The 13,979-nt window shown below is 39.0% G+C and overlaps 1 protein-coding gene across 1 annotated transcript in view; it reads left to right on the top strand.

Moving 5' to 3' along the window:
- The window catches only part of DNAJC3 (DnaJ heat shock protein family (Hsp40) member C3), a 123,951-nt gene that overhangs the window by 14,685 nt on the left and 95,287 nt on the right, over nt 1–13,979 (top strand). Inside the window, exon 2 of the mRNA XM_004463564.3 lies at nt 2,391–2,501. Within this exon, the coding sequence (XP_004463621.1) occupies nt 2,391–2,501 (111 nt within the window). The remainder of the gene's footprint in view (nt 1–2,390; nt 2,502–13,979) is intronic.

Here is a 13,979-nt window from a genome sequence, read left to right as displayed (position 1 = left end):
GTCTTTTGTTGCGTCGTCATGTTGCTGTGTGACTCACTTGTGTGGGCATTGGATCGCTGCATGGGCACTTGTGCGGGTACTCTGCTCACCATGCGGGCACTGACTCACCATGTAGGCACGCTTTCTCTTTTTCTTTTGTACCAGGAGGCCCCAGAGATTCAACCTGGGTCCTCCCATATGGTAGGTGGGAGCCCTATCACTTGAACCACATCCACTTCCCCCTAGTATATTTTTAATTTCATTTATTGAGCCTTTCATTCCCATGAGTTTGCTATTTTTCTATGTATGCTTTCAAATTCTTCTTTGTGCTCATCCAGTGTCTTAATATCCTTAATCTCTATAACCATCTCATTGAATATATTAAGATTTCTTTGAATATCTATGATTAGTTGTCTCAACTACTTTATGTCATCTGGAAGCTTACCTTGTTCCTTTAACTGGGTCATATCTTCCTGTTTCTTGGTAGGGACAGTAATTTTTTGTTGGTGTCTTGGCATCTGGCTTACTAGCTGCATTTATAGTCAGTGTAGTTTCTCTCTTTAGTTTATGGCTTTTTGCCCTGTCTCCCTTGCTGGTTATGTAGTAGGAGCCGAGGATGTAGTTGGTTTGAAAAGCTGTGGAGGCTTGAACCTCTCCCACCTTTCTCCTTTGCCGGGGGTAGGGACAGAGCCACAGTGTGTATAATCTGAGTTATGCAGTCCTAGACTGTAGTTGTCCAGAGAGACTGATGAAGATACACACCCCTTCCTCCCTTGCCTGGGGTGGAGATGGAGCTGCAGGTGTGGGCAGTTTATGCCATGTGGGTCTAAAATGATTGCGGTTGCTTTGGTAGACTTATGACTATTCAGTCTGTGCCAGCCAGATGTACCTGAAGTTACCTGGAGACACTGGTGCAGGTCCTGCCAGCTTCCTTCCTGCCACAATTATGGCTGAAGCCTAGGCTAGTGGTGCAGTGCAATCTGGGTGGAAAGAAGTTGGTCCCTATCTTTACTGTGATTTTCAGTCAGCCTGGCTTTCTTTCATGCTGGGGGTGGATTCAGAATGGTGGCTACCGGCCCCTTAACGATTTGGAAGGTTCAAACTTAAAGCCGTTCTTAGGGTTTTGCTTTAGCAAGTTGAATTTACTAATCAGTAGCTGAAGTTGGTGGCCAGCCATCTCTTCCTCCTGTTTTTGGGGAATAGCGCTTCCAATTCCAGCCACAGAATAGCTCTTGAGGCAGCTTGTGCTGTTAGAATAGGATGATCACCAGCCTCCGTGGCATGGCCTGTATTTTCCCAGAGAGGCTGGCGCAGGTCCCGCCAGCTTCCTCCTTTCCAGAGGTGGGGCTGGGGCTTAGGCTAGAGCTGCAACCTGCATGAAAAGCTGGTCCCTATCGGCATTGTGATTTTCAGTCCACCCTGCTTCCCATTGTGCCAGGGGTGGAGTTAAAACGGCATCTACCAGCCTCATTCTGACTTGGACAGGTTAAAACTTTTGTTATTATTAGGATTATACTTTAGCTTGCTGAATTTACTAATCAGTAGCTGAAGTTGGTATGCAACCATTTCTTCCTTCCGTGTTTTTGCAGAATGGAGCTTCCAGTTCCAGCCAATGAAATATAGCTCCGGAGCTGGCTTGTGCTGCCTGTGGAGGATGGCAACAACCTCTGTGACTTAGAGTGTTCTACTTATGAATCATCTCTTTAGATGGGCAGTCTCCTCCTTCCATTCCTTCAAGAATGTTGTAGGATGCTCTTCTGGTCTCCTGAAGCCCCCAGACAGGTGCTTTAGATAGCTCTGGGTGATTATTAACTGCCTGTAGCACAAGCTAATTCTAGGAGCTCCTTATTCTGCTGCCATCTTCCTGATTGTCCTCTAGCTGTAGTTTTGAGGAAGGTTACTTTAAGATTCCTTTGCCACCTTTACTCCAGGAGGGTTGGAACAATGGCCATCCTCAGAATGGGGCCCCCAGGGATTTGAAGTAGCTGTTCAAAGGTAGAGATCTGGGATTAGACAAGATCTCCAGAGCTTGGAGAATTTGTTCTTTATTGTTCCACCCAGGCACCAGCAAGCAAAGGCAGGAACTGCTAGTCCCCACTGCTGCCTGCCAGGAGGCTGGGGGAGGAAAATAGTAACTACTGCAGGGAGGGTGAAACCAGTTTTTATCCCATTTTACCAGCCTCTTTCTCCTGCTCTCCCCTGGATATTGCAGTGCTACTCTAGACTCCGGATTTTCAAAGTGGTTGATATTGTAGTTCCTGTCAGTTCAGTAGTTGTTTTGGTTGGAGGGACTGATTCCTGGCTCTTCCTACTTTGCTATCTTCCCACAGATAATTGTATTTTAACTTCTTATTCCTTAGAATTTAATTTTGTTTTGTAAAAGTTAACTTTTTTTTTTTATTTGCTTTTAGGTGCTGAATGTGGAGTAAATGCAGATGTTGAGAAACATCTTGAATTGGGCAAGAAATTACTAGCAGCTGGACAGCTAGCTGATGCTTTATCTCAGTTTCATGCTGCAGTAGGTTTGTATCTTAGAACAAAAACACCCATTGCCAGTCCTAGTAAATTATAATTTATAGCTTTTTTTTGGGTAACATTTAAAATAAACATTATTTAATTAATGTTTAAATGTTTAGGTAAAGCATTTAAAAATACAGGATTCTGTGTTAAATAAGCTAGTAAAGTAAGCATAACACTTTAATACACATGTATGTAATATGAAGGAATTTTCTAGTTAACTAAGCTTTATTACTACCATGTACTAAAAATAATTCAAGGTAAATTTGGTAGAAAACTATTCTTCATATACAATTTTCTGCCTTCTTATATAGATTTCACTGAATACAGTTTAATTTTCTGAATGTTTTGGGATCATATCAATATAATAATTACCTTGATGGCTTTGGGGGATCCTACAGTTCATTGCCTCTTCAGTTTTGGTGAAACTGTCATGTACACCCTGTCTCACAGCTAACAAGCCTTTGCCCCAGGCAGCTGTGATGTAACTGTTCTTCTCAGTGTTGCTTAGGAGAGCTCTGTGAGCTATCTTCTACATGCAAGTCAAGTTCTGAGATGGCAAGACTGTAATGAGTGTCCTGGTTCAGTCCTTCAGGCTATTGTGGGTGGAACCTTTTTATTAAATTACTTAGTTAAGGGCCTTTATTTAGATTGTGTGACCCAGGATGGGTCTTAATCCTCTTACCATAGTGCTTTATAAATGAGGAATAAAAACCTCAGGTACAGAAAAAAGTTGTATAGATAGAGAAGAACCCTAAAGCTGAGAGAGAAGTCCCTGGGAGCCAGAAGCTGAAATCAGATGAACACAGAAGCTGAGAGGAAGCCACGTTGCCAGAAGCTAAAAGCAAGAGACCTGGAGGAGAAGGGAGAGACAAGTGGATGCTGCAGTGTGCCTGATCACCTGCAACTGCTACTTTGGCAGAGAGCATCTTCTGATGATGCCTTGATTTTGACACTTTCATGGCCTTAGAACTATAAGCTTTTAAATTAATAAATCCCCATTGTAAAAGGCAGTCCATTTCAGGTACATTGCTTGGCAGCCTTTGGCAAACTAAAACACCAGCCCTCACAATCACGTGAGCCAAGTCCTTAAAATAAATCTCTTATATATACATATATCCTCTTGGTTTTGTTTCTCTGGTGAACCCAGACTGATAGAGCTTTTCTTTGAGAAGTAGTCATTACTTGGCACAACAATTTGCTTTTAACTAGTTACCATTTAATGTAACGGTTTTATTACTAAGGCCATATTCTTTTTGGGAATTCAAACTGTCTTTAATGTTGCAGCATGGTATTTGAAATTTTTCAGTTACCGTCCTAGGAAATATCTAAATATTGGTTCTTCCCTACTACTATTTAGAGAAATTCATACCTTCTACCTCTTTTATGCTTTACTATTTGTTTTCTTTAGTTTCACATTTACCAGAAACATTGAGGGCTATATCTATTGTTAAAATTATTTAAAATGACTACCTATTTTTCTTAAACTTCACTCCTACAATCCAAGAATTCTTGAGATTACTGTTTCCCCAAATACCCATAAAATATTTTTAAAAGTTGCAAATAATTAAAATGGAAACATCATAATTTATCTGTAAAATTTGGTAAAGGGATGCTGAAGCAATGCTGGTACATTTAGAATTTGAATAGCAATGCCATTTTGTTCATCATAATTTGGCAACTAAAATTAATTCTCAAATTGGGTCCACATCATAATTTCTGGGGAAGACCTGTGTAGTTTGTGAACATTTATATTTTAGTTTATATAAAACATCTTTTTTCATAACAAACTATAGAAAGTTTAAATCATAGATGGTGATGGGTGGTGTGGTATCGTGGCCTATGTGATATATGTTTATCAGGAAGAACAGCTGATTATTTAGCAAAAGTTGAGTATTTGGTATGGCCATGTTAACTGCTCCAGGTAACCCAGTAAGTTAGTGAGAGTCAGCTCTGAAACCTAGGTTTCTAGGTCTCCTGGCTGTAGAATAACAAGTTATATATTTAATGCTATAGCTCATACAGCTGTGCTATTTTGAAATATAAGCTGTCATTACTGCTGCTACTTTGTGCTAAAATAACATCCATGTTTTAATACATTGCTCTGGACTGTGACTACATGAAGTAGTCAGAAATAAATTTTGTTTAGTGATTTATCATTAGAGAAACCTACAGTGCACATGTGGAACATCTCTTAATACTTCTTCCTGCAGTCTGTTATTATTGGGATAATGAACCTAAGCATATGATTTTACTTCTTTGATAGACCCTAGACTATCTTAGATATTTCTGGCATGAATGCATGTCTAAAATTATAGATTTCTATATTACATGATAAGAAACCAGTATCACATAGTTTATTAAATCAGAAATCAAAATCCATGTCTACATTTGTCATTTAAATGCTTTACTTCTGAAATGGTGATGAACGTACTTGTCTATACGTTAGACAAAAGGAAATAGAGTGCTCCAGTGACTTTCCAAAGGTCATGTTCTAGTTCAAAAGATTGTGAATCTTTTGAAGATATGTACCATCTTCTTATTTTTAATCCCTGCTGGGTGCTCATCAAATGTTTGAATAAAAGAAGAGGTAGAGTTGGGTTAGTCAGAAGCGAGAATAAAAAGTATTCTGCATCCAGGCAAGGGTGCTGTTCTCTCTGTCTCCCACTAGTACAATTTGCCAACCTCATTTATAGTTGGCTTTCTGATGTATTTTCTCCAGAGAGTAGTCATATTTTCCTTATTAGGGCTGCTTTTCTCATATTTGAATTGTTTGACAGTTTTAGGACTCCCAGCATCCATAGCCTATGTTCAGATTTTTAATAAACTTGTGATATTTGAATGCTGTGTTTTAAAATGAAACCCAGTATTTCCATATGTAGATTTGAAATAATGCCATATTTAAATAATAAACGGTATTGTATATTTGATAGATGTTGTGTGCAATGTGATTATTTTGAAGATTACCAAATCTTGTGAGGAACTAAACATGAATTTCTTAAACTAATTCTTGTTCAGTTGCTACTTCATGTACAGTGATGGATTCCAGTTTTAGGAATTGTTTTCTTTTTTTAAAAGATCTGTTTTTATTTATTTATCCCCACTCTCCCTCATTTTTTGCACACATTGACTGTTTCCATTTGCTGTGTGCTGTGTCTGCTGATCTTCTCTTGAGGAGGCAATGTAAAACTTTTTATCTAGAGTTTATCAGCATTAAATTAGTATTGGTGAAACAATACATGGAGAATTTACAGTAACACTTGGAGGTTCCTTCTAATATAAATATGAATAGAATCATGGAAGCTTTTAAATTACCTAATATTTCATGGTCGTATATTTTTAAGGTAGTTTTTTTTTTAAAGACTTATTTATTTACTCCCTCTGCCCCCATGGTCTCTCATCTGTTTGCTTGTTTTCCTCACTGTGTCTGCTCATCTTCTCCAGAAGGTGTTGGAAACTGAGGCACAGTGGCCTCACCAGGAGAGAAGTGCTGTCTCCATGGCTATGCCTGCAACTTAAGGAATGCAGTAATTAAGATTTCCTGGCTAAAGGGATGAAGCTGTTAAAGGCTGAAAGAAAAGATGAGCACATACCTTTTGTAGTAAATAGAACACTTAGACTTTGTACCTTGAGATAAGATTTTTTGAGTTCTTAGTAGTGCTAATAGTTAACTGCATGTTGCTGCTTGTTGTCACTTAGACTGCATGTTGCTGCTTGTTGTCACATATACTGGGGTATATAGAGAGCCCCTTGTAAACAATAAAGTCTGAGGAGTGTCTACTCGCAGACCCCCTAATTCCAGCTCTCTCTCTTTCTTTCTCTCTTTCTCTCTTTCTCTCTTTCTTTCATTCCCGATGCCCTTTGGGCCCATATCTCCAACAGAATGGACAGGGAACTGAACTTGGGACCTCCCACATGGGAGGTGAGTGTCTAATGGCTTGAACCACATCCGTTTCCTGGGGCCTGAAGTGTCTGCTGCCTTGTGGCATCTAGCTTTTTTGGGTGGGTTGTGGCATCCAGCTTGTTGTGGCATGTTGAGGCAGGTGTGGCGTCTGCTTGTCTTCTTTAGGAGGCACCGGGACCTGAACCCAGGACCTCCCGTGTGGTGGGTGGGCGCCAACTGGTTGAGCCACATCCACTTCCCTAAGGTAGAGTTTTGAGTGTCTTTATTTCTTAATCCACATTGAAGGAAATCATGTCTTTATTTTGGATGTCGTCTCCCTTCATCTTCTACATGAAAGTCCAGCAGATTTAAAAATATTGGCATTCATCATCTGGTCATGTCTTTCACATGTGCTTCAAACCAGTCAAATTTGGGATTCTCAACATTTTCTGTGTTAATAAGGAGTGGAACCAGTAGATTCAATAAGGACCTGTTTTCTCCTTGCCACACTGAACTTTAGATGCCATTTGGATTGGGTTCAGAAGATGGGGAAGCATAGATGTTTCTTGGCCTAAGTCTTTTGGCAGTAGAGATGTAAACGGGAGAGTGAGACCACAAGGATACTGGCTGTAGACTGCAGGATACTGCCACCTCCTGGGATGGTGGCATTAGCTGGGGGCAGCTTAGGTATTATTGGGAGGAATTAATTGAAAGGGTTATGATTTGAGTAAGTCTGCATGGGTAAGAACAGCACCAAAAGCACCAGCTCCAGCCTGAGCCTGGCCACCATTGCTCTGCCCATGTCTGCTCAGTCTGCATGCTGAGCATCTTGCTGGATCCTTGGTGTGTAGAGAACCACTGGCTAGGGGCGAGCCCAGGCAAGATGCTGACATATATATTTTTAATTCATTGTATATTTTAAATCAGAATAAACTGAGCCTGAAAATATTCTATAGCATGCATGTTCTGTTTCTTAATTTTTCCTTAAGCTAATTACATTAATTTGTAGGAAATACACTATACAAGGATATTGACATTGCTCTTTTTTTTTTTTTTTTTTAAAGATTTATTTATTTATTTAATTTCCCCCCCTCCCCGGTTGTCTGTTCTTGGTGTCTATTTGCTGAGTCTTGTTGTCTTGTTTCTTTGTCTGCTTCTGTTGTCGTCAGCGGCACTGGAAGTGTGGGCGGCGCCATTCCTGGGCAGGCTGCACTTTCTTTTCATGCTGGGCGGCTCTCCTCACGGGCGCACTCCTTGCGCGTGGGGCTCCCCCACGCGGGGGACACCCTTGCGTGGCAAGGCACTCCTTGCGCGCATCAGCACTGCACATGGCCAGCTCCACACGGGTCAAGGAGGCCCGGGGTTTGAACCGCGGACCTCCCATATGGTAGACGGACGCCCTAACCACTGGGCCAAAGTCCGTTTCCCCTTGACATTGCTCTTTTGTTTCTTTTTCTGTCTTCCAATGAAAACTGATCAGTATTCCCCAATGGTTTCATCTTACATTTGGTATGGTAAATACCAAAACCAGAAATTTCATATTGGTACAATGTGTGTTTATAGTTTTATGCTATTTTATCACATGCATTGTTTTATATAGCCATCATTACAATAAAGATACAACACCACGAAGCTCTCCCTTGTTCTACTTGTCCTTTGCATCCTTTTCATGGGATCTTTCACAGAGTAAAAGTTTTCAGTCAGTGAAATTTATTGATTTCCCTTTTTCTTTTATGAATTGTGCTTCTGGTGTCATGTCTAAGAACTCTTCACCAAGTCCTAGCCTTCAAAGATTTTCTCCTGTTTCATCTTCTGGAGGTTTCAAAGTTTTATGTTTTATAGTTAAGTCCATACTGCAATGCGTTAATTTTTGTATGACATGTGAGGATTAGGTGGAGGTTCATTTTTTGTTTGCCTATGGATGTCCAAATGTGCCAGCAGCATTTCTTGAAAAGGCTATTCTGCCTCCATTGAACTGCTTTTACACCTTGGTTAAAAACCACCTATACTTGGTTTTTATACCAAGTATAGTTGGTCTATTTCTGGGTCCTCTGTTCTGTTCCATTGAACAATGTGTCTGTCCCTCAGTCAATACCATACGGTCTTGATTACAATATCTATAAAATAAGTTTTAAAATCAGGTAGAGTGATTCCTCCCATTTTAGTATCTTTCAAAATTATTTTAGCTATTCTAGACCCTTTGCCTTTCCATATAAATTTTGGAAGAATTTTGTCAATATCTACAAAAATTCTTGCTGGAATATTGATAGGAATTGTGTTAAATCTGTATATCCGTTTGGAGAGAATTGGCATTTTTACTGTGCAGGTCTTTTAATCCATGAACACAGTATGCATTTCCATTTATTTACCTCTTTGATTTTTTTTATATCAGTGTTTTTTATTTCTCAGTCTACAAATCCTGTGTATGTTTTGTTAGATTTATACTTAAGTGTAATTTTTTAAAGAGATTTTAAATGTTTTTTTAAAATAAAATTTTATTGAAGTATGTCATTCATACATGAACTTACATAATAAATGTATAGTAAAATTTGTGAATTTATAAAACAGTCATATCAGGAAGGCTCCCATATACCTCTCCACCACCAACACCTTGCAATGTTGTAAAATATTTGTTATAAACTATGAAAGAGCATTGTCAAAATATTACTACTTATTATAGCCTATGTCTTACATTTTGTGTATTTTTCCCTCAACCTACCCTATACCTTATATTAGTATTACGTATCTGTTATCATTCAAGAGAAAACATGCTCATATTTGTCCTGTTAACCACAGTCCATCATTTACCACTGGACTTGCTGTGTTATACAGTCCCATGCTTTGTACAATCCATTCAGAGTACACTCAGAGATCTCATTTGTATCACAGAGCTGTGGTGTCATCACCTCAGTCAATTTAAGAATGTTTTCTTTACTCTAGAAGGACAAATCCCATACATCCTTATACCCTGTCCCTTAGTATTGAAATAATATCTCCATTTTTAAATCTTCTTTTAGTAATACATATGTGACCTTAGACTTTCCCTTTAAACCACTTTCATACCCACATAGTACTGCTAATTACAAACATTATGTTGGGCTTTTACCTTTTTTTCTAGTGGTTTTATGGTCCTGGCTTTTATATTTAGGTCTTTGATCCATTTTGAGTTGATTCTCGTGTAGGGAGTGAGATAGGTATCCTCTTTCATTCTTTTGGCTATGGATACCCAGTTGTCTGTCCCAGCACCATTTGTTGAAGAGACTGTTTGTACCATTAACATGGCTTTGGTAGGTTTGTTGAAAACCAGTTGGCGGTAGAGGTGAGGGTTTATTTCTGGACTCTCAATTTGATTCCACTAATCGATGTGTCTGTCTTTATGCCACTGTCATGGTATTTTGACCACTGTAGCTTTGTGATATGTTTAAAGGTCACACTGTAAAATTCCTCCCACATCGCTTTTCTTTTTTGGAATGCTTTTGGCAATTAACATGCATCTCCCCTTCCAACTGAATTTGGTAATTGTCTTTTCTAGTACTGTAAAGTAGGCATTTGGAATTTGGGTTGGTATTGCATTGAATCTATAAATCAGTTTGGGTAGGATTGACATTTTCATGATATTCTTCCAATCTGTGACCACGGAATGTCTTTGCATTTGTTTAGGTCTTCATTGATTTCTTTTAGCATTGTTCTGTAGTTTTCTGTGTATAGGTCCTGTACTTCTTTGGTTAAGTGGATTCCTAGGTATTTGAGAGTTTTTGTTTCCCCCTGATTTCCTCTGCAGATTGCTCAGTACTAGTGTAGGGAAACATTACTAATTTTTGTATGTTGATCTTGTATCCTCCCACTTTGCTGAGTATTTATTAGCTCAAAAAGCTTTGTTATAGACATTTCAGACTTTTAAAAATATAGGATCATGTCATCTGCATATAGTGAGAATTTTATTTCCTCTTTTCCTATTTGAATGTCTTTTATTTTATTTTTCTTGTCTAATTCCTCTAGCTAGAACTTCTAGCACAATGTTCAATAACAATTGTGACAGTGGGCATCCTTGTCTTGTTCCCAATCTTAGAGGGAAAGCTCTCAACATTTTCCTCCTTGAGTTTGATGTTGGCTGTGGATTTTTCATATATACCTTTTATCATTTTGAGGAATTTTCCTTCTATTCCTATCTTTTGAAGTATTTTTTTATTAAGAAAGGATGCTGGATTTTGTTGAATGCCTTTTCTGTTATCTGTTGAGATGATCCCTTGGTTTTTTCCCTTCAATTTGATAATGTGGTGTATTATGTTAATTGATTTTCTTAGGTTGAACCACCCTTGCATACCAGGAATAAATGATCACGATGCATAAGTCTTTTGATGCGCTGTTTGATTTTTTTTTTTTAATTTTAAAATTTTATTTATTTTGCTTCCCTCCCACCCTCCCCATCCCCCCCGTGTTGGCTCTCTGTGTCCATTAGCTGTGTGTTCTTCTGTGTCCACATGTATTCTTGTCAGTGGAACTGGGAATCTGTGTCTCTTTTTGTTGCATTGTCTTGCTGTGTCAGTTCTCTGGGTGTGTGGTGCGACCCCTGGGCAGGCTGCGGGCTTTTTGTGCAGGGTGGCTCTCCAAGTGGTACACACTCCTTGTGCGTGGGGCTCCCCTACGTGGGGGACACCCTGGCGTGCCATGACACTCCTTGCGTGCATCAGCACTGCGCGTGGGCCAGCTCACCCCATGGGTCAGGAGGCCCTGGGTTTAAACCTTAGTATGGTAGGTCGACTCTCTATTGGTTGAGCCAAATTCGCTTCCCTGTTCGGTTCTATTTCAAGTATTTTGCTGAGAATTTTTGCTTCTGTGTTCTTTAGAGAGATTGCTTGGCAATTTTCTTTTCTTGTAGTGCCTTTATCTGGCTTTGGTGTTAGGGTGATGTTGGCTTGATAAAATGTGTTGGATAATTTTTCCTCTTTCAATTTTTTTGAAGAGTTTAAACAAGATTGGTCTTAATTCTTTTTGAAATGCTTGGTAGAATTCACCTGTGAAGCCATCTGGTCCTGGACGTTTCTTGTTGGGAGATTTTTGATGATGGGGTCAATCTCTTTAAATCTGATTGGTTTGTTAAGTTCTTGTATTTCTAGGAGCATCAGTGTAGGTTGTTTGTGCATTTTTAGAAATTTGTCTGTTTCATCTAGGTTGTCTAGTTTGTTAGTATATAGTTTTCTCATATATCCTTTTATTTTATTTATATATATATTTTTTTCTTCTTTATTTTCTTTTAAATGTTACATTAAAAAAATATGAGGTCTTTATATATCCCCCACTCCTCCTACCCCGCTCCTCCCACATCAACAACCTCTTTCATCATCATGGCACATTCACTGCACCTGGTGAATACATTTCGGAGCACTGTTGCACCACAAGGGCAGTGGTCTACAATGTAGTCTACATTCTCCCCCATTCCACTCTGTGGGCCATGGCAGAACATACAATGTCCAGCATCTGTCCCTGCAGCACCACCCAGGACAACTCCAAATCCTGAAAATGCGCCCACATCGTATCTCTTCTTCTGTCTCCCTACCATCAGCAGCTACCGTGGCCACTTTCTCCACATCAATATTACAATTTCTTTCCCTTACTAATCACAATAGTTCCCCAGCAGAACACCAGTAAGTCCATTCTAGTCTATACTCTATTCCTCCATCCTGTGGACCCTGGGATGTTTAAGTCCAATCCCCCTCTACATCCAGAGAGGGCTTGTATTCCACATGGATGATGGATGCAATTCTCCTGCTTGCAGTTGCAGGCACTCTTGGCTCTCTGGTGTAGTGGTTGATCTTCTTCACCTCCCTGTTAGCTGGCCAGTGTAAGTCCAATAAACCAGAGGGTAGGAGTTGCGAGTCTGCTGAGGCTCAGGGCCAGGCTATAACATGGACAGTCCAGAGATTCAGGTCTCCTGAGTATACACCAACCCAAACACCAACCATAGGTTTGGTAAAAGTAACAGAAGAGGCAAGTATAGAAAGGTCATATCCGAGTATAATATCCTTTTATGATCCTTTCTGTTTCTGTGGGGTCAGTCGTAATATCCTCCTTTTGATTTCTGATTGTATTTATTTGCATCTTCTCTTTATTCCTTTGTTAGTATAGCTAGGGAGTTGTGAATTTTATTAATCTTCTCAAAGAACCAGCTTTTTGATTTAGTTGATTTTCTCTCTCTCTTATTTTATTCTAGTTTCATTTATGCCTGCTCTAATCTTTATTCTTACTTTATTTCTCCTTGCTTTGGGAATGGTTTGCTGTTCTTTTTCTAATTTATACAGTTGTTCAGTTAGATCTTTGATTTTAGCTCTGTCTTCTTCTTTAATGTAGGCATTTATGGCTATAAATTTCCCCCTCAAGACTGCCTTTGCTGTATCCTATAAATTTTTATAAGTTGTGCTCTCATTTTCATTCACCTCAATATATTTACTAATTTCACTTAAAATTTCTTCTTTGAGCCACTGATTATTTAGGGGTGTGTTCAGCCTCCACACATCTGTGAATTTACCTCTATTATTGATTTCCAGTTTCATTCCATTGTGATCTGAGAATGTGCTTTGTAATATTTTAGTCTTTTTATATTTATTGAGACCTGCATTGTGACCTAACGTGGTCTGTCCTGGAGAAAGATCCATGAGGATTTGAGAAGAATGTATAACCTGCTGCGTTTGGGTGCAACTTTCTGTATATGTCTCTTAGGTCTAGCTCATTTATCCTATTGTTCAAGTTCTCTCTTTTTCTTATTGATCTTCTGTCTAGTTATCCTATCTGATGATGTGACCGTTGTGTTGAAGTCTCGAGCGATTATTGTAGAGATGTCTATTTTTTCCTTTAGTTTTAAGGCAGTACTGGGGATTGAACCCAGGACCTTGTGCATGGGAAGCTGGTACTCAACCACTGAGCTACATCCGCTCCCCTGCCTCATGTGTTTTGTAGAGATGTCTGTTTCTCCCCTCAGTTTTGCCAGAGTTTGCCTCATGTATTTTGGGTCACCCTGGTTAGGTGCAAAAATATTTATGATTGTTATTTCTTCCTGGTAGATTGTCCCTTTCATTAATATATAAAGGCCTTCTGTATCTCTTATACCTTTTTTGTAATTAAAGTCTATTTTTTCCAATATTAGTATAGTTACCTCTGCTCTTTTTGGTTACTGTTAGCATGAAGTATCCTTTTCTAATCTTTCACTTTCAGCTGGTATGTATCACTGGGTCTAAGATGAGTCTTTTGTAAGCAGCATAGGAATGGTTCATGCTTTTTTATCCATTCCGTCAGCCTATACCTTTGGATTGGGGAGTTTAATCCATTCACATTCAATGATATTACTCTAAATGCATTATTTACTTCCACCATTTTATTCTTTGGTTTTCATATGTCGTATCTTATTTTTGTTTGTGTTTTTACTCTTTTGGTTGTCTTTTCTGCTATTCTTTCTTCTATACTCTCCTCAAAGACTCTCTCTCCTTTTTCTTTCAGACTATGAGGTTTCCTTTAATATTTCCTGCGAAGTTGGATTATTTTTTTATGAACTCTCTTAATTTTTGTTTGTGAGACCATTTTAAACTCACCTTCATATTTGAAGCAC

Source organism: Dasypus novemcinctus, chromosome 15 (genome assembly GCF_030445035.2).
Source record: "Dasypus novemcinctus isolate mDasNov1 chromosome 15, mDasNov1.1.hap2, whole genome shotgun sequence".
NCBI lineage: Eukaryota > Metazoa > Chordata > Mammalia > Cingulata > Dasypodidae > Dasypus > Dasypus novemcinctus.
Note: the sequence above shows the minus strand (reverse complement) of the source record. Positions and strands in the feature narration are given on the sequence as shown.